We start from the raw sequence: 19,901 nt of genomic DNA on the forward strand, positions 1-19,901 counted from the left end.
GGAGAAGAGACTGAAGGGAAGGAGACACAGGAAAACAAAGGAATGTCTCAGAAATAAGTCTTTTTCAACTGTAATGCCCCAATCTCCAAAGTTGCAGAACTGCTTTCCATGTCATGCTCATACAGAAAGAGGCAAGAGATTAAATATCGTAGGAGCATTAGCTGAAACTTTTAGAGCTACACTATTCGTTGGTATGCAGATTGCAGAAGCATTGCTAGATAAGAAGTTTGATGTAGTGGCTTTTACAGCTAGGTTAGAAGCAAGAGTCAAGGGGCCTGAAACAAAGTACATAAGGATGTCGATTTGAAAGACTCACAAAAGAAGTCTGAGTTGTGTGGGAAGCCTGCTTACTATAGCCATCAAAGGATAATAAAATAATGGCTAACAAAACTGAAATCATCAATCCAAGACCAAGCCAAATGTGTTAGGCTTCCAGAAGAAGACAAATGATCTAATCACATAATCTTTTGGAGAGATGGGTTCCCAAACTACAGCAGAGTGCATCAACTAAACGGCAAGTTGGCCTCAAACAAGAAACAGAGATACAGACTCTGGCAACACAATAACTTTTATAATCTTCAGGTTTTTAAGACAAGGTAATTGCTGGAAAACTTAAAAACAGTGAACCAAATTTTGTTCTCAGTTACATCTATGCAACATCACTGAACACAATGTGTTTGTACTGGTGTAACTGAGGGTGGAGTGTGGCCTTAGTCTATCAAAAATATGCCTCATAATCAGATATGGAAACAATGTGGTTCAGTGGCTGGGATGCAGGCTGGAGAATCGGAATCTGACTACTGCTCCCAGTTGCCACTGCCTCAGTGTAACCTTGGGCAAATCACTTAACCTCTCTGCTTCTCAGTTTCCATATCTGTTACTGCAGATAAAGGACAATTAACCATCTTTGTAAAGTGCTTTGAGATCCATTGAAGTATAGCACTATAAAATTAAGTATATTTTTCTTCCATGATCTTAGTCCTGGCACCCAGGCTACGAGGCATGCATTGGTGGCACTATAAATCTTTCTGTGGCAAGGGAATCAAAGCAGAGGTCACCCTGCTGGCCAAATATTATCTACACCATCAAAGCATATTTATTCTGGGAAGTGATCCTACTGTCAGACTATTAGACGCTGTTAATTTAGCAGCCATCCAAGAGAACTCATTGCACATTATTTGTTTCTTTTGGATACAAAAGGACCTCACCTTCTCTGGGACTGTTCCTATATTTATACTATAGTATATATAGCCTCTTTGTCCTACAAAATTGATTCTGGCAACTGGAAATTTCTTATTTTAATGTATTTTGTAAACTGATCAGATTGTTTCTCACACTGGTGCTCTCTGGTCTGTTTAGTTCTTGTACTTTACTAAGGTTTGCTATTTTGTAGTTTTAATAACATATGCCTCTTACTTTTGAAATTCATTTTAACTAGAATATGAGTTCCTTCGAAGGACTGATAAGGAACTAGAATTGGGCCAAAATTAGAACCCCAAAAGCAAAAGTACCTTCAAATTGCAAAGAAGAACAGGAATTTAATCTGTCGACCTAAATCAGTCATTATATCTTTGATTCTAGGTCAGATCAAAACTACATGGGGCTTGTTTTCTGGTTTGGGTATGGATGCAATTGAAATCACACAGTAACATCTATTCTCAGGACATTTCACCCCAAAATGACAGAAATTACATGAGATCACCTGATCGTGCAATGTTTCTGCCATTTTGGACCATTTTGCAAGAACAATCTTTGAGATCTGATCCTGTCAAATCCAAACCAAGCCTTCGCCACTCTCTGCACTATGGTGCCCAATAATGTGGCAGGCTTCCTAGGAGAAATCCACTTGGGAGTTAATGCAGATCAAAGCAGTGTTAGCTCTCACTGTGCACCTGCTATTCCCCTCAAGTGGGCACCAGGGGGAAAGTCAATGGCAGCACAAATTCTAAGTGAGGGAGGCTGGAGGAGCAGTGCACCAGAGGTGCCATACTGTTTTAACCATGTAGAACCTAGGACTTTGCTGGGTTTCCAGATCACCCACCCTACTCCTTTCCCATTCAGAGGAAGATGCAGAAGAAACTCTGCAACCTACTGGAGTTTCCATGTACTTTGTCCCCTCCTGCAAGTATTTCTGGGAATGAGGACAATCTATCTCCATCTCCCAAAATATGGAGATGCTAATCTCTTTGGAAGGAACAACCTGAAAAAGCAGCATATCTATGGTAGGGGAAAGTCCACCAGAAATTCTCTTAGCAATGGTAGTTGATGCCCAATCATCTGAAATGTGCAGATCTCTGTCAGTTGGACTTTCATATTGTTTACGGCAGCTGTCATTGCATAATATTAGCAGATTAAAAAGGAAAATCTCTATGTAGCCTTCTGTGGTGCATTATTCTGTCACTATCTTTTAGAGGGTTGGCTATTGCAAAATTAATTTCTTTTAAGTAATTGCACAGAATCACTTTTGAAGTTAAGATATGAACAAGGAGAGCTCTTGCTCTCCTGCACATGTTTTTACTCATTATCTAGTGAAAGCAGAAGTTCTGCGTTTGAGTATATATAAATATACTCTTTATTTCTTGGCTACTTGAAAACTCAGAGATTCATATCCTTTTGTTTCTAAGGAAGTCTTAGAAATGTAAAATTGTAGCAAAGGTGGATTTGCTTATTTTTACACAAACCTCTGTGCATTTACCTTTTACAGCAAGTACTCCTAAAATACACTAGATGGAGGCATTTTCAAATGCAAATATAGTCCTCAATTCCAGCAAAGAATTGAATAATAGACTATAGACTTCAGAGGGGTAGCCATGTTAGTCTGTATCAGCAAAAACAACGAGGAGTCCTTGTGTTGCCTTAGAGACTAACACATTTATTTGGGCATAAGTTCTCGTGGGCTATAACCCACTTCATCAGATGCATCATGCCATGCATCTGATGACGTGGGTTATAACCCACGAAAGCTTATGCCCAAATAAATTTGTTAGTCTCTAAGGTGCCACAAGGACTCCTCGTTGTTTAGACTACCGACTAATAGACTTTAAGGTCAGAAGGGACCGTGTCTTTAAGTGCATCCTTATTCAATGACGCATTTACTCATGTGTTTGACTTTGGGCGTATACTTAAGTCCCATTGGTGTCAAGGAGACTTAAGCATGTGCTTAAAGTTAAGACCATGCTTAAATACTTAGCTGAATAGGAATATACTGCTGAATTGGGGATATATTGTATGAGCTTTGATTTGAACCAGAATTTTCCTTTGATAGACTCTTCACAGTAGCTGCCTGGCTTAAGTTTCATACATTAATTTTCTCCCTTTCAGTCAATGTGGTGCAGTAATGTTCCATGTTGTCTCAGTTCTTTAACTGTGGGACAATAAATATTCTTTATAACAGCAGTTAGGGCAAATACTGTCTATATACTTTTCCTGATCATACATAATTATTAGATATTAGGCAAGTATAGAATAATATAATCAATCCAAGAAAGAAGGGTCAATATGTAATCTTGAATTTACCATGTCACTGAACAACAACTTACTTTTAAAGGCTTTGGAAACTCATTTAGATTATGCAATGGCATAATTTGTTATAACTTTGGAAATTCATATTTGAGAGATTAAAAATATGTATTGGAGAAACTTCCACAAATATGCATATATAAAGGAAGTGAGGAAAGTCACAATGGATGAATGGTTTTAATTTAAAGGCCAATATGTAAACTGTATTCAAATTATATTACAGAACACACACAAAAAGAAGAACCTGCCTGCAACAGATTTAAAGAAATGGGCTGAATTCTACTCAGTTACAAACAGAGTAATTTATTTTAGTGATTGTCTGCACAGATGTAACGGAGCAGAATTTGGACCAATGTTTTGTGCCCTTTAATTGATTCTCAGAAAAAAATGTATATGGAGGAAAATTGAAGGTCAGACACCTTTTGTAAACATTTGAATAAAGTCAAGTTATCTGGTGCTAATTTACAAATGTATGCAAGGGTGAGAAGCCAGTGTGTTTAAAAATATTATTTAACATACTTCTGTAGCATGAGCATCTGAATTTGAGAGAAAAGTTTTCAAAATTATACAAATATCTTCCAAGTGAGTGTTCAAGTAGGAACGAGAAAGCATGAAAATCCGAAGTCATGGTTTATTTTTTGCTATTTTCTTTCCTGGTGCACAAAAACTCACACACAATATGTATCTTTTATAAAAGATAGTGGGTTTTGTTTTTCGAAAGGCACCCCTGAGAGTGACACCATTTGCCAGAGATGTCCAGAAGGATTCTTCTCAAATGAAACTTCATCCAAAGCAGCCTGCCAAAAACACACAAACTGCAGTGCACCAAGTCATAAAATAGCACTGAAGGGCAATGCGATTCATGACAATGTGTGTCATGAAAACACGGACACATCAACTCAAAAATGTGGAATAGGTATGTATAATACCAAAGTGTAGTGTAAGTATCCCAACAAGCATTATTAAAATGGGATTAGCAATGGCTATGATAAAAATTATTAAAACTGTTAGGGGCTCAGATACTACGGTGATGGGAAAACTTTAAAATCTAGTTACTGTCAATTAGATGATATAGAAGGGGTAAGAAGCATATATTTCATAGCTCTAAAGACCAGTCCCTTATTTTAAACATGGTTTTAAAATAGTTTTTCTTAACAATTCTGGACCCTCTATGTTTTGTTAGGGACAAACAATTTCAGAAGAATTCAGACACTTGCTGGGATCATCTTGGCTTATTTCACCAAATCAATTCCCTATCATTGCAGGGGCCTCGGGCGTTGGTGTACCTTGGTCCCTTTTGTTATGTGCTTGAGGCGCACAATAGTTTAACCTCTCCTGAAAGCTGTAATTCTAGTCTATCCAGGTTATTGGGGTCAGTGCAGGAGTAACTGGGTGGGGATTAGTGTGTCCTGTGATGTGCAGGAAATCAGCCTAGATGATCTGCTGGCCCCTTCTAGCCTTCACTTCCAGGACTTAACCTATCTTTTTCTCTCTGATTTGTTTTCAGATGTAACCCTATGCGAGGAAGCACTTTTCAGGTTTGCTGTTCCAGAAAAACTCACCCCTAACTGGCTGAATGTACTAACGGACGGTTTGCCTGGGACAAAGATTAATGCAGAAAATATAGAAAGGATTAAACAAAAACGTAGTTCTCAAGAACAGATGTTCCAACTGTTGAAATTATGGAAGCAGCAAAACAAAGAACAGGATATGGTCAAGAAGATCATTCAAGGTAATTCAGACAGCGTAGCAAACACATTTAGAAGTAACTTTTCAAATAGCACTTTTGTAATCTCCTGGAGCCAAATTCTGCCCTGGGTGGTGGGCACACTGCTCACACTGATGCCAATGGGAACTGTGTAGGTGCAACTGTGTGCAGAATTTAACCCTTTATGTTCAACAGAAAGGACCAAATTCTGCCCAGACTCGCAGTCTATGTGACCCTATTGAGTAATATGTATGGAGTGTAAATCAATTCCCCTTTGGGACCATAAGAGAAGGAAATATTGTGATACTCAGGGTCCATACTGCCCTCATTTACACCGGAGCAAGAACTAAAGAAGTCAATGGGAGCGGGGTGTGTACAGATCAGGGGAAACCAGGCTCACAGTATATGATATAAGTAGGGCCCTATCAAATTCATGGTTGTGAAAAACACATCACGGACTGTGAAATCTGGTCTTTTGTGTGCTTTTACCCTATACTCTACAGATTTCACAGGAGAGACCAGCATTTCTCAAACTGGGGGTCCCGACCCAAAAATGGGTTGTGGGGGAGTTGCAAGGTTATCGTAGTGGGGTCGCGGGATTGCCACCCTTACTTCTGCGCTGCCTTCAGAGCTGGGCGGCCAGAGGGTGGAGGCTGCTGGCCAAGGGTCCAGCTCTGCAGGCAGCAGCGCAGAAGTAAAGGTGGCGATACCCTACCAGGCCACCCTTACTTCTGCGCTGCTGCTGGTGGTGACGCTGCCTTTCAAGCCAGGCTTCTGGCCGCCCAGCTCTGAAGGCAGCGCTACTGTCAGCAGCAGTGCAGAAGTCAGGCTGGCAATACCACAATCCCCCTACAATAACCTTGCAAACCCTCACCCTCTGCCCACTAACCCATTTTGGGTCAGGACCCCCACAGTTACAACACTGTGAAATTTCAGATTTAAATAGCTGAAATCATGACATTTATGATTTTTTAAATCCTACGACCGTGCAATTGACCAAAATGCACCGTGAATCTGATAGGGCCCCAGATATAAGCAAGGCACTATAGGTGCTGGCTTGAGAGACCTATACCCTTTAGATATCCACGAAGAGGAATAGTGTGGGCACTGGCAATTCAAAGTCTCACATATACCCCTGCAAACATGCTTTTCTCTTCTTGGAAAGAGTATCCCTACTCATTCCTTCACCTTTCTGCTGAAACGGCCACCATCGGTGTCAAAGGGGAGCTTATGGTGGCAGTTTTTGTGATGTTAACACTTGTTGCTGCAGTTTTCACTGAAAACTACCAAACCCTTTTCACATGAGCCACCATCAGCAACCATCAGATTTGAATGACTTTTGCTCTACAAGGAATGGATTTGAAATGGTGTCCTTGAGAAACTGTTTTTAATCTGTGTCTGTTTATATCACTGTAACGTGTCTGTGCTGGAGCTGATGCTATGTTGGAACTGAAGCACCAGTGACAGTTATAGCTACAATGTCTCGGCATTTCCTGTATATCAGGAGTAAAACATCATGTAGTGCAATGTGAGATACAGAGCCCTGCCTCATGCACTGTACATATGACAAGATGCGCATTACAAAATTGTAGAAATAAATGTGTGATAGCAAGTATGTGCGTAACTTGGGATTACTTACATGAAGAAAGTTACACACATGCTTAAGTGCTTTCTAAGACTGAGAGTTAAAACAGCAATGCTAAAAGGGTTATTTGGAAATAAAACTAGGAAACATTTAGTGGGTACATGTCCTTTTCTGACTTTAGAGTTTGTTTTAAGCCATTATAAAATAGTAATGAATCATATGAATGTCCCTCCTTGCTTTTTGTAGGTATTGACCTCTGTGAAAACAGTGTCTTAAAACATCTTAGCCAGGCTAATCTAACCTTTGAACATCTCAACATTCTGATGGTGAATTTACCAGGAAAGAAAGTAAGAAAAGAAGATATTCAGCGCACTATGAAGCTGTGCAAGCCTACGGAACAAATTCCAAAGCTTCTTAACCTGTGGAGAATAAAAAACACTGATAAAGACACAATTAAGGCCCTAACGCATGGGGTAAAGCATTTGAAAGCCTACCACTTTCCCAGAAAACCTATCCAAAGTCTGAAGAAGGTGGTCAAGTTGCTTCACAGTTTTAAAATGTACCAATTATACCAAAAACTCTTTTTTGAAATGATAGGGAACCAAGTCCAATCAGTAAAAAAACGATGTGTCTAATTCAAGATATTTTTCCATTCATTCTCCACTATTTCCCCTTAATTACTGTTAGCAGTAATTAACGTAGAACATTGTTCCCCTACATTGTACGTGATTATTTATAGAAACGTATAACTGGAATGGCTCTAAGCTCTCAGAGCTTAGAGCTTTTTTTATTATAAAGTCACTTCTGTAAAAGCTATAATCATTTGATGACATTTAGGTCCTGATCTGCAGCCTTTGGCATCTAAAATCGAAAAGTACCACTGAAGTCATTGAGTGAGCAAAGAATGTTGGACCAGGCCTAATACAGTATTTACTATTTATATTCACTGATATAAAGGTTTTTGTTGTACATATTTATATTTAAATGGAAATTATATGAGACTTAAATTTAGAAAGAGAAATTAAATACAAACTATATTTTCAAGATAGACTAAAATGATCAAGTATATTTTTAAGCAGAAATTATGTAGCATTTCCTAAGAGATCCTACTTTCTTTACTTTGTGGATATTTTTAAAATTGTTACTTAGTTTTATGTGTATAAGTTGTGGTATCTTTTGGTAGGTGTTGTTTAATTTATCCAAAGTTTTTAACTCAAATAGTCTGAGAAATATACCATAAATGACCTGAATATTTAAATATTCTGTGAGAAAGTGAATGTACCATATTTAAAAACTGGATGTTCAGATACGATTGTAGGGTCTTATTTTATAAAACAATTAATTTTTTCAGCTTATCTTTTGTCTGTTTATGTGGTTTCTCTCATCGGAAATGGACAAATCTGACAGAGATGTTTTCCTGCAGATTTTGCTCCCTGTTTTGAAGACATAGGGCCTGTTTCTCCAGTGCCCCAATATCTTGTGTAGTCACTGATACTTGAACAACACGAATGCAAAGGGATTAGATATCAGTATTCTGGTAGCATTGTGCACTCACTACACAGAGGTCAATGACTATTCAAGGTACGAGGCAGTGGAGAATGAGGCTCATGGTGAGGCTTAAACAGATCTGACACAAGCAGCTATAATCCCATTGAAGCCTGATTTCAATTTGGACCATAGTAATCCTTTCAGAGTTCACAACCTTTGAACAAACCACAGATTAAGAATTCATGAAGGAAGGATGCACTGGCCTCAATGAGCTTGGAATGCCCCATTCCACAATGCCAATGCAAAGGGAAGGGTGAAGATATGGCACCACAACTATGCAGCTTCACAGGCCTAACCCTTGTGAGTAGGGAGTGTGCAAAGGCCCTAGGTGCTATTAAAAGTCCATTTGCTATAACTGTGGCAGCCAATCAGCTTGGGCTATTTCAAGTGAAAGGACTGGAGAGGGTTGCTTGCCTGAGTGCTCCTTTAAACCATCTATACAAAGCCTGAGCGACAAGGTGGGTGAGGTAATATTGCTTAGTGGACCAACTTCTGTTGGTTAGCAAGCCACCCAGAGCTCTTCTTCGGATCTCTAATATCCTGGGACCGACACAGCTACAACTACACTGTGTATACAAAGCTTGTTCACTCAGGGTGTGGTGAGCCAGGGGAAGGAAAGGGACAGCAGCATTTAGTCTCAAATGAGAATTATTATTACACCAGAGGTGATGAAATCTTTATATACATTAAACAAAAAATGGGAAAGAGGCTACTGCAATATATAATGGATTTGGAAATATGCACCAGAAGCAATTTCCTTCTAGAGAACTCAAAATTGAGGTGTGTTTATAAATGTTTGTTGTTGATGTTTGAGTATGCAGGAATAAATTCTCCTTGATATTCTGAATGAGATGGATTAAAATCTAATTAGGTGTAGCTCTACTTTGAAAATATGGGTTATGTGCATAATTTTTAGAAAAAAGATTCCTCTTACACGTTAAAAGCATGTACATGATTTAAAATGAATATTATAATAGAACTTGTTTCAACTAAATTATAATAAAAGACCATCACAAAAGAGAATCAGTTGATTTGAAAAAGAGACATATCATTTCAAGACACTTTTCTAAGTGTAAAAGCTTGTTTGGATGTTAAAGGCATTAAAATCAGTGTAGCAGTCATCCCATTTACAGCATTATAAAGCGAAATCCAACACATTCTCCGTAAACATTTGTCTTAAAGTAACCTGATCCAGATCCATTTAATCCATGAAACAATTTAGCAATTGTCACTTCAGCTACAGCGCCAAGTGGCCATACAATTAAAACCATCTTCAAAGTAAATCTAAAAGCACTAATAGACAAGCAGAAAACTCAGTTGCTTCTTAAACAAGTATTTTATATTAACACCAGTCATTTTCAAAATGGATACCTTTGGGCTTCTCCATCAGAATGAAATATTAATAATAATGATCATTTAAATAGCATTGAATATGTACACAATGCGCCGCAAAACACAGAGTATGACCCTGGGGAGGTTTTCAGAGACACAAAGGACAGTTAGGCACTTAATTCTCATTAATAGTCAATAGGAACTAGGCATCTAACTGCCATTTGTGCCTTTAAAAAATCTCCTCCTTGCCTAAATACAAAGTTGCAGCTGTTAACTAAAGATGCATTATTTAACCAATGTAGTTAAACAGGTGCACACTCATGTGAGGGCATTCTTAAATCAGTTTAAACCCAGTTTATATCAATTTAACTTAATTCTCTAAGGAATCTACTTAATATTATGAGGGGACAATGCCTAGGACATGCTGTTGCCTTCCACAGGGAGCATACTGCCCAAAGTAGGCAAGACATACAAAGACAAGACCCAAGAACATAAATGGAAAGGATGCTCGGGAAAACTTGTGTTTTCAAGGAAGGTTTTGAAGGAGGAAAGAGAAGGGATGCACTAGCAATAGTGGGAGAGCCTTCCACGTACAGGGTGCAATAGGAATGAAGTGCAAACTGACAGTGAGGGAAGTTGGAAAGAGTAGCAAGGTGGGAGGACAAAGAGAGAAAAGAAAAGCAGAAGGAAATGCAAGCAGACCTATAAGCAGGGGTGACGTTACATACCGTACCACTCTAACCTTCAAGGCAAACACAAGGTAAGCTCAATCTGTGCCAGTCCCTGAGATCAATCTGTGCCAGTCCCAGGGCTTTCCAGTTAGGCTCAGTTACACGTGTGCAGTCCCATTCTAGCTAAGGGGATAATTTGCCCTGCAAAAATCTCTCTTAGTGGGGATGGTGCATGAAGTTGAAAGAATACAGTCTGCTTTTCATATTTTATTCCTGATTTCACCTCACTCCTTTTCTCCACATTCTCTGCTCCTCTTCTGCTTGCTGTGCCCTCATTTCTCAGTTCTCTCATTCTCCCCACTCTCTGTCATAAGAATGTCCATACTGGGTAAGAACAAAGGTCGATCTAGCTCAGTATCCTGTCTTGCAACAGTGGCTGGTGTCAGATGCTTCAGATGGAATGAACAGAACAGAGTAATGTATTGAGTGATCCATCCCCTGTCTTCCAGTCCCAGCTTCTGCAAGTCAGCGGTTCAGGGACACGCAAAGCATGGGGTTGTGTCCCTGACCATCTTGGCTAACAGCCATTGATGGGCCTATCCTCCATGAGATGGATGAGGGGACAGTTAACACTATGAGACATCAAAAGGGGCAGCACTGGGGAATGTGGAGCAACAGAAGGGATGTGGGAGGCAGCAGAGAAACAACACAGGAATGGGAGATGGAGTACAGGGCAGGGGCAATGACTGAGGTACAGTGGTGGGAACTGAGGACCCACAGCACTAGGAATGGGGGAGGGGCAATGGAGAAAATAGCAAGGGGACAGCACTGAAGACAGAGAGAGACATGTAAAAAAGTATAATTAGGCAGCCCAGAAAATAACTTGAAGAGCAACTAGCAAAAGACACAAAAACTAAACAGCAATTTTTTTTAAGTACATCAGAAGCAGAAAATCTGCCAAACAATCAATGGGGCCACTGGACAATCAAGGTGCAAAAGGAGCACACAAGGAAGATAAGGCTGTTGCACAGAAGGTAAATAAATTCTTTGCATTGGTCTTCATGGCTGAGCATGTGGGGGAGATTCCCACACCTTAGCCATTCTTTTTAGGTGACAAATCTGAGGAACTGTCTCAGACTGAGGTGTCAACAGAGGAGATTTTGGAACAAATTGACAAATTAAACAGTAATAAGTCACCAGGACCAGATGGTATTCACCCAAGTGTTCTGAAGGAACTCAAATATGAAATTGCAGAACTACTAACTGTGGTGTGTAACCTATCGCTTAAATCAGCCTCTGTTCCAGATGACTGGAGAATAGCCACTGTAACGCCAAATTTAAAAAAAAGAGACTAGAGGGATCCTGGCAATTACAGTCCAGAGAGACAAAGCAGATGAGGTAATATCTTTGATTGGACCAATTTCTGTTGGTGAGAGAGACAAGCTTTTGAGCCACAGAGCTCTTCATGTCTGAGAAAGGTACTCCTAGCCTCACAGCAAATGCAAGATGGAACAGATTGTTTAGCATAAATAGTTAGCACGTATTGTAAGGGACCATTCAGGGTAGAGTTGTCCATTAACACTTCTTCAGTCATAGGACAAAAGTGGGAATCTACCAGTGCTCTGACCCAGTATGGCCATTTTTTTGTTCTTCTGTTCTTAGTTTCACCCTCCATTTTGGGGACAAGTCACACCACATTTACCCTTTGGTTCTGTTTCTCCTCTGCCTCCTTCCATTTCTAGTGATGTTCCCTTCCTGCTTGAAGTTACTCCTGACATGTCTCATCCCCATCGTCCCCAGTGCTATAAGGTGCAGTTTCTTGCCTCTTGCCACAGAATCTGTTGGAAGCTGCACTAGGTAGCACCACCTAGTGGATGAAAAAGGTCAGAGACCCAAGTTAGAGGAAGTGACCTTAGACAGACACAGTTAGAGGAAGTGACCAGCACTGGAGCTGGCTAGAACAGGCTGCAGAGATGGACACACCTACTTATGGCCATACCCCGCAAATTGGGAATTCCTGCTATACAGACTTCTGAAAGCATGGTCAGGTTCTGTGGTTCTTCTCTGAATGGAGGAATGCCCGATGAGGTAGAGCTGTATTGAGGTTTTACCAGTCTGTGCTTGGGATAGGCACATTACTCAGTGGTGAAGTCAGGAGTGAGCTATGCTGGTCATCCCAGAAGAGTGCCAGCCAAACCTTTCTACCACATCACACCACACCCTCTTGCACTCTGTATATGCCATGTGTTACAGGAAAGCGGTTTCAGGAATGTTTTACAGCAATTTAAACAGTTTTTGATGGGACTGTTTTTCATATCCCTCAGCTTGTAAAGGCAGTTGCCTTAGACTCAGATCCTCAAAGGTATTTAGGCTCCTAATGTCCATTTAAATCAATGGACATTAGGAGCCTAAATACCTTTTATAATCTGGGCCTTAGTTACCACCTGTACAACTGTGCAGGGCTCACAAGGCGACAAAAAAACTCTAAATCTAACCAATATTCTCTAGATCTAAAAAAAGGTCATGAGATTAAGGCCCAATATCTTGGCTCTTCAAAGAACTGACATTTTTAGATATAGAAAACCAATCACTGGTGCAGACCTGAATTTTGGCCCTCTGGAACGGGGTAAATTTTGGTGAGTGGAAGGAAAATTCTGTATCTGGGGGAGAAGGTAGAAACAAGATATTGGCGCAAGGACTGACTTTGTTTAGTGTTTGTACAGTGCTTAGCATAATTGGTCCTGGTCCATGACTTTTTCCTATGTGCTACAGTAATACAAATAATAAATGCAGGTTGATGTAAAAATAATGTCCTCTGAGAGTTGCTCAGCAATTAAATAGCTGGAGCAGTCAGATCCAATGAGGTGATCAAAAGTGCATGATAAATGTACTTATTTCTTGTCTTTGAAATTTATCATATGGCTATCACCGACACATACTCACTATCTAGGTATATCTAGATATCTATGAATAAGGCTGCGATTCTGTCAGGGAGGTCATGGGTTCTGTGACCTCCGGGACTTCTTCTGGGGCAGGGCTGGAGAAGGTATCAGCCCCAGACTACTGAAGCAGCAGCTGCTAGAACAGCTGACCAGTGGCCAGCCCCAGGGCCACCGGAACAGCTGACCAGTGGCCAGCTGTGAAGCTGCAGGAGCAGCGGTCCCCAACCCACCAGAGCAGCAGCTGGGGTTGGGTCAGCCCCTGCCACAGGAGCAGCCGCGGGGCTGGAGTACCTGCAAGCCCCGGCAACGCTCTGTCACCCTCTTCAGGGTATTTTTAGTAAAAGTCAGGGACAGGTCATGGGCTTCTGTGAATTTTTGTTTATGGCCCCCGACCTGTTTATGGCCCCAAAAATCTTAGCCTTACCTATAAGCAGATATAGATATAAATATAGCTATAAACTAGCACAGAGAGATGGGATAAGTAGATTTTTTTTTGGCAGCTTGATTGCCTAACAAAATGGATTTTTTCCAACCTTCTAAAAATACCCAACCTTGGCCTTAGGCCAAGGATGAGAAATTTCCATTCCAAAATCCTGTTTTGGAGAAATAACTGTAAGAAAAGGTTTTGAATTGGTCCTTCCACACCTTAATTAAACACTAGCAACTCTGCTGCTAAATAAATATGGAAACAAGATATATGGAACCAATACTTCAGCCCTTATTTATGTGAGTAGCCCATGTGGATTAAATGAGGCTACTCATATGAGCAGGGGCTACAGGATTATGTTTCATGATTGAAAAGGGTGGAACAACACTATTTATTTTTCAGAGTAACAGCCGTGTTAGTCTGTATTCGCAAAAAGAAAAGGAGTACTTGTGGCACCTTAGAGACTAACCAATTTATTTGAGCATGAGCTTTCGTGAGCTACAGCTCACTTATTTTACAAGTCTAGTCTGGTCACAGAGCTCCCAAGTACAAAAGTAAAGCAGAACTCAAGTGAGGCCGGTTTGGTCACCCCAAATACATGAAAATAGTTTATTCCACTTTCATCATCATGCCTGATATTTATGGCAAGTTTGCGTAGGATTTCTCATTTGTTTTTTCATGTTTAAAAAAAGTTCTTTCGTACTAGCAGGTTGTTTTTTTAATCATCATGACCTTTGGTACCCCAGAGGTTATTTAAAAGCAACCACATGATGAGTGTGTAGGGCTTTGGCAATATTCTATACATGAAGAGGACAGGGTGCGGTCAAAAACTGTGGAATATGGCATGTTCTAGAGAATATTTTCCCTTTCCTCCTTAATCTAGGAAGAAAGACTTCACTCAATATGAAAATAAACAAACAAACATTTACCAGCAATGAAATCATATATCATTCTGGATGCCTAGAATACTGCCAGTACATGCAAAGCTGCAAAAATGTGCTTTATTTTAATTAATGGTAACAATGATTTATTATTTGTATAGTGCCTTTCGTGGAAATGATACTGTCCAGAAAAGTGAAACCACAGGTCTCTACCCTGAAGAGCTAAATGAGAATTCATACAGAAAGGGCTGAAATTACACCATAGGCTATGTCATCACTGCATTGACTTAACTCCTCTAGAGCAGTGGTTCTCAAACTGTGGGTTGAGGCTTCGGCCCAGGGCAGCGGGGCTCAGGCTTTGGGCCCATATGGCCCAGCTAGGGTTCGAGCTTGGGCTTTCTGCCCTGGGTCCCAGCAAGTCTAACGCCAGCTCCCTGCCGAAGCCCAAGCTCCGCTGCATGGGGCTGAAGTTGAAGCCCAACTAAGTTAGCTTTGTGGGGCCCCCTGTGGCGTGGGGTTGTGTAGTCATTTTTGTTGTCAGAAGGGGTAACAGTGCATTGAAATTTGAGAACCGCTGCTCTAGAGATAGCATGGCTCAAGTGAGAGCATTCACACTGCAAAATAACACTCAAGCTGACAGAGTGATTGGATTATTGCACAAAGTAGTCATGTTTGCAGCTGACAAGGAGTGCCAACCCTAGCCAGTACTCTTTGATGCTCCTCTCCTCTGCAGGGAAAGAGAAGCAAAAGCTGTCAGAGATGGTCGGGAAACAGCAGAGAAGAGGGCATAGCTGCTGGGGAGAGGGGTGCACAAATTAGCTTGACTGTTTTTACACCTGGGGTTGCTCTAAACTATGCCAGTTGGCTGTGGTCAGCGGGGATCATTATGCAGGTTGAGAATATGTGAAGCCCAGAAGTGCTCTGCCCATGACCCTGATATGCCCTCTACACATAAATAATAGCCAGCTATGCCAGCTGGGGAAATCCACAACAACAAGGGAAGCCTCAGATGCCAAAATCTGGTATTTTCTGGCCTCTCTGCTCCACCACAAAGGGGCCTGACTACAGAAGAGAATCTAGCCCTTTGTTTATAATATGCATTTAATTTTTAAAAAAGGCACACATTTTTAACAGTGAGGGCAATTAACCACTGGGACAATTTACCAAGGGTCATGGTGGATTCTCCATCACAGGCAATTTTTAACTCAACAATGGCTATTTTTCTAGAAGAGATGCTCTAGTTCAAATCGGACTTGTTTCAGGGAATTTCTATGGCCTTATGGTGTTATACAGGAGGTCAGGCTTCAGGATCACAGAGCTCCCTTCTGACCTTACAAAGTAGCAGCCAAGCTCAACGGTCAATGCTGTAGCAGATTTTGCAGTGCTGATATGACAATACATTTGACAATCTGTCCAAAGGCATAGCTGCTTCCATTTTTATTAATGATACACTGACATACAGAATATGTTGCTCATAGGACCGTCAGAGGATTGCTCACCATGCAGTACTTCGCAAAGCACTGATTTCCAAGTTTTTTGGGAGGTTGCTGTGTAACCTTTGGGTGGGCTAGAGTTCACTTCATTGCCCTTCTCCAGTGCCTAAAACACCCAGTTCCCACAGAAAAGCAGCTGGAGACCCAGAATTCAGCCTCTAAGGATTTTCAGCAGGGATTGCACAGGGTCAACCACCCCACATTCAAGTCCCAAAAGAACCTGAAAGGGATGAATTTAATTATCAACTTTATAAATTTTACGACGAAGAAACAAATAATAATAATAACTTAATGTTTACAACATAACACGATTTTATAATCCACATACATTATCTTCACAGTTATACATAAACATAAAGAAAATAGGTCAGCCCCCACAGAAACACATGGAAAAGAAACTCAAAGTTCCCAGAGGTTTAGGTTGAGTTCAACTGAGTCTCAGTTAGAGTCTTTGATCACCAAAAAGCTATACAGTCGGCTGAGTCAAAAGCAACATCTTCCCTCCACTTGCTTGTGGGAATCTTCAATTGGGATCCAGGCAGACTCTTCCTCTGCTGAAATCACTGCTGGCCAGTCAGCTAACTGATTAACCAACCACTCAGTTAAATGTAAAAAGAAAAGGAGTACTTGTGGCACCTTAGAGACTAACCAATTTATTTGAGCATGAGCTTAAGTGAGCTGTAGCTCACGAAAGCTCATGCTCAAATAAATTGGTTAGTCTCTAAGGTGCCACAAGTACTCCTTTTCTTTTTGCGAATACAGACTAACACGGCTGTTACTCTGAAATCAGTTAAATGTATAGATTAAAAAAACCTTCTGTTACAAGAAAAATACAAAACTGAGAATAAAATAAATGACTCTTCCTCGTGATCACATTTAAAGAAATGTTGGTGAATCATATTAGTTGAGACACTTTAAATAAAATAGGTTGGTTAAAATCAAACAACATTCAAAGTACACAATTAAAATAAAAAATTATTTTTCCCTCCCAATTTTCTCTTTCTATAATTAACTCTGCCAGGGCTTCCCTGTGGGAGGGTTAATAATATCACTAACCTGCTTCAGAGTTAAGGAAAACTCCATTTTCTGCTCCTGTGGCTCAACTTCACCCGGCCCACACAGGTCACTGGCCTTTTGTAAAGTACCTGACTACATACCCTCATGGTATGGGCGGCAGGTCCATATTTGGGTGACCAGACAGCAAGTGTGAAAAATCAGGACAGGGGGTGTGGGTAATAGGAGCCTATATAAGAAAAAGACCCCAAAATTGGGACTGTCCCTATAGAATCAGGACATCTGGTCCCCTGCATAGACTGGGGGAAGCTGTGCTTCCCCAAACAGCCAGGTGTGGCCCTGCCCATGTTCTGCCCCAGCCCCCCCACCCTGCTTCCCACTTGCTCAGCGCGCCTCCAGTCTCCCTGTGCGGTGGCCCTGGCTCAGGCTGCGCTGCCCACCCTCCCGTGCTCCAGGGCTGGAGGGGAGGCTGCAGCTGTGCCTCCCACCCTCCCATTGCTCTTGGGCTGGAGCCGGTGGCTGCGGGGGTGGCTCTGGGCTCCGGCAGGGGCCGAAGGGGCGAGGCCTCGGGCGGAAGGGGTGCAGCTGGGGGAGTCTGAGTCCAGCTACAAAGAACCTACTGAGCATACCCAAAACTACCACATCCAATTCCAGAAACTTCTAGATGTGCTGTGCTAACAGCTGCCTAGTACCAATGACCCAGACACCTTCACTTCTATCCTTGCCCTCCCAATAGCTCTTTACAAGATCTATCTCCCTATTAGGCATGTGGGTTACAGTTGGATACTGGAATTTTACATGGCTACATAACCCAGAAGCACAGTTGGACCTAGAGTTTTCTTTAAAAAAAGCACTATTTCAGCTTATCATGAATGTATCACACATTTAGAATCCCTCAAGGTACCTTCAGAAAGCTTTCATAACAAATTATTGATTCCCTGTCATAATGCATTAAACTTGCAACTCACAATCCAACAGCATAATCTGCAGGGAGTTTGTATCACAGGCTAAACAAAGGGGGTGGGGGAGGGAAATGAGAGGGAAGTCTGATGAAGACTGATGCTTAAATGTAGAAGTTCTGCCTGAGGAAGTAGTGAAAAGCCTTTGTTTACAGCAGTTAATAAAAATCAGAACTAACTGCCAGTAACTGAGATTCGCCCTTCAATTAAACATTCTCAGACAATATTTCTATGTGCACAAAGAGATGCTGTCTTTTCAAAAAGAAAAATAAGCTGTATGACCATTCATGAATAGCACAGTTAGTTCTGAGTGTTCAGGTTATGTATTATTTGTTCCATTAAAATGATTCTGCTCACATAATAAGTCTATGTCTGCTTTCTTGGGGATCAGAAAGCATTAAAAAGATTTCCAAATAGATTATGTATCTCTAAAGATAAGGAAATATGGATCTAATTTGAAGACATTGATCAATATTTTCCTATCAGTCACCCTCCAGTAAATAATAGGATTTTGGAAAGATAGTTCAGTACTGAGATTGAGAATTGAAAATGACAAGATGTTGGTTACAGTTAGTGGTGGGTCACAACATGGAGCTAGGCTTCTCATAGGGCGGGGGTGGGCAAACTTTTTGGCCCAAGGGCCACATCTGGGTATGGAAATTGTATGGTGGGCCACAAATGCTCATGGAACTGGGGGTTGGGGTGTGGGAAGGGTTGAGGGCTCCAGCTGGGAGTGCAGGCTCTGGGGTAGGGTCAAAAATAAGGATTTCAGGGTATGGAATGGGGTCCGGGCTGGGGTGCAGGGAGTGGGGTCTGGCTGGGGGTGCAGGATGGTGCTCCAGGCTGGGACCGAGGGGTTTGGAGGGCGGGGGGGATCAGGTCTAGGGCAGGGGATTGGGGCACAGGAGAGGATCAGGGGTGCAGGCTCCGGGCGGCGCTTCCCTCAAGCAGCTCCTGGAAGCAGTGGCATGTCCCCTTCCTGCTCCTATGTAGGGGGGCAGCCAGACGCCTCTACACACCGCCCTGTCTGCAGCTCCCATTGGCTGTGGTTCCGGGCCAATGGGAGCTGCAAGGGTTGTGTTTGGGGCAGCGGCAGCGTGCAGAGGCCCCTGGCTGTCCCTAAACTTAGGGGCCGGAGGGGGGAAATGCCGCTGCTTCCGTGAGCTGTGCAGCACCAAGGGACACATGGAGCAGGGCAAGCCCCTGACCCTTCTCCCCAGCTAGAGCACCAGAGCAGGGCAAGCCCTGGACCCTGCTCCCCAGCAGGCGCTTGAGGGCCAGATTAAAACGTCTGAAGGGCTGAATGTGGCCCCCAGGCTGTAGTTTGCCCACCCCTGTCATAGGGCCATGTGTCTCATTCCATGCAACAAACATGTGGAAGGAGAAAATTTACTTGAATAAATCCATGGCTTCCAAAGGCAGCCTTAAAGGTAGCACAAAATGGAGAGTGGGTACAACCTGAAAACCGCCTGGAAGCAGGAGATCTGCAGGAAGAGACTGGCCCCAACTCCTGGATCTACATCTAATGTGTCTACCCTTATGCCAGCTTCCCTGTCCCCTGTCCTTCCTACCCTGGCAGTGTGACTGGCTCAATAGATGTGCTATCATTGACCCCCCCCTCCCCCGCCATACCTGCTACCTCCTGCCCTCACTGAGTTAGAAGCTGTAAGACACAAATCAATACCACAAGGAGCAATGTTAACTCTGTCAGGGATTTGCACCAGAATGAGTTTGCTAGTGGAGAATGCCACAAAGAGTGCTGCATGGTTTAGCCTCTCCCCGCCCCGCCCTCTTGATGGTCACACCCCCGATTCCCAGAAAG

The 19,901-nt window shown here is 42.0% G+C and overlaps 1 protein-coding gene across 6 annotated transcripts in view; it reads left to right on the forward strand.

Annotated features, from left to right (window-relative positions):
• The window catches only part of TNFRSF11B (TNF receptor superfamily member 11b), a 116,183-nt gene extending 108,016 nt beyond the window's left edge, over positions 1-8,167 (forward strand). For all 6 annotated transcript variants that reach the window (XM_048841538.2, XM_048841539.2, XM_075124962.1 and 3 more), the window contains 3 exons: positions 4,241-4,435; positions 5,027-5,251; positions 7,059-8,167. In XM_048841538.2, coding sequence (XP_048697495.2) covers positions 4,241-4,435; positions 5,027-5,251; positions 7,059-7,447 — 809 coding nt within the window. In that variant the 3' untranslated portion in view covers positions 7,448-8,167. The remainder of the gene's footprint in view (positions 1-4,240; positions 4,436-5,026; positions 5,252-7,058) is intronic.
• The last annotated feature ends 11,734 nt before the right edge of the window (positions 8,168-19,901 follow it).

Source organism: Caretta caretta, chromosome 2, assembly GCF_965140235.1.
Source record: "Caretta caretta isolate rCarCar2 chromosome 2, rCarCar1.hap1, whole genome shotgun sequence".
NCBI classification, from domain to species: Eukaryota; Metazoa; Chordata; order Testudines; family Cheloniidae; genus Caretta; species Caretta caretta.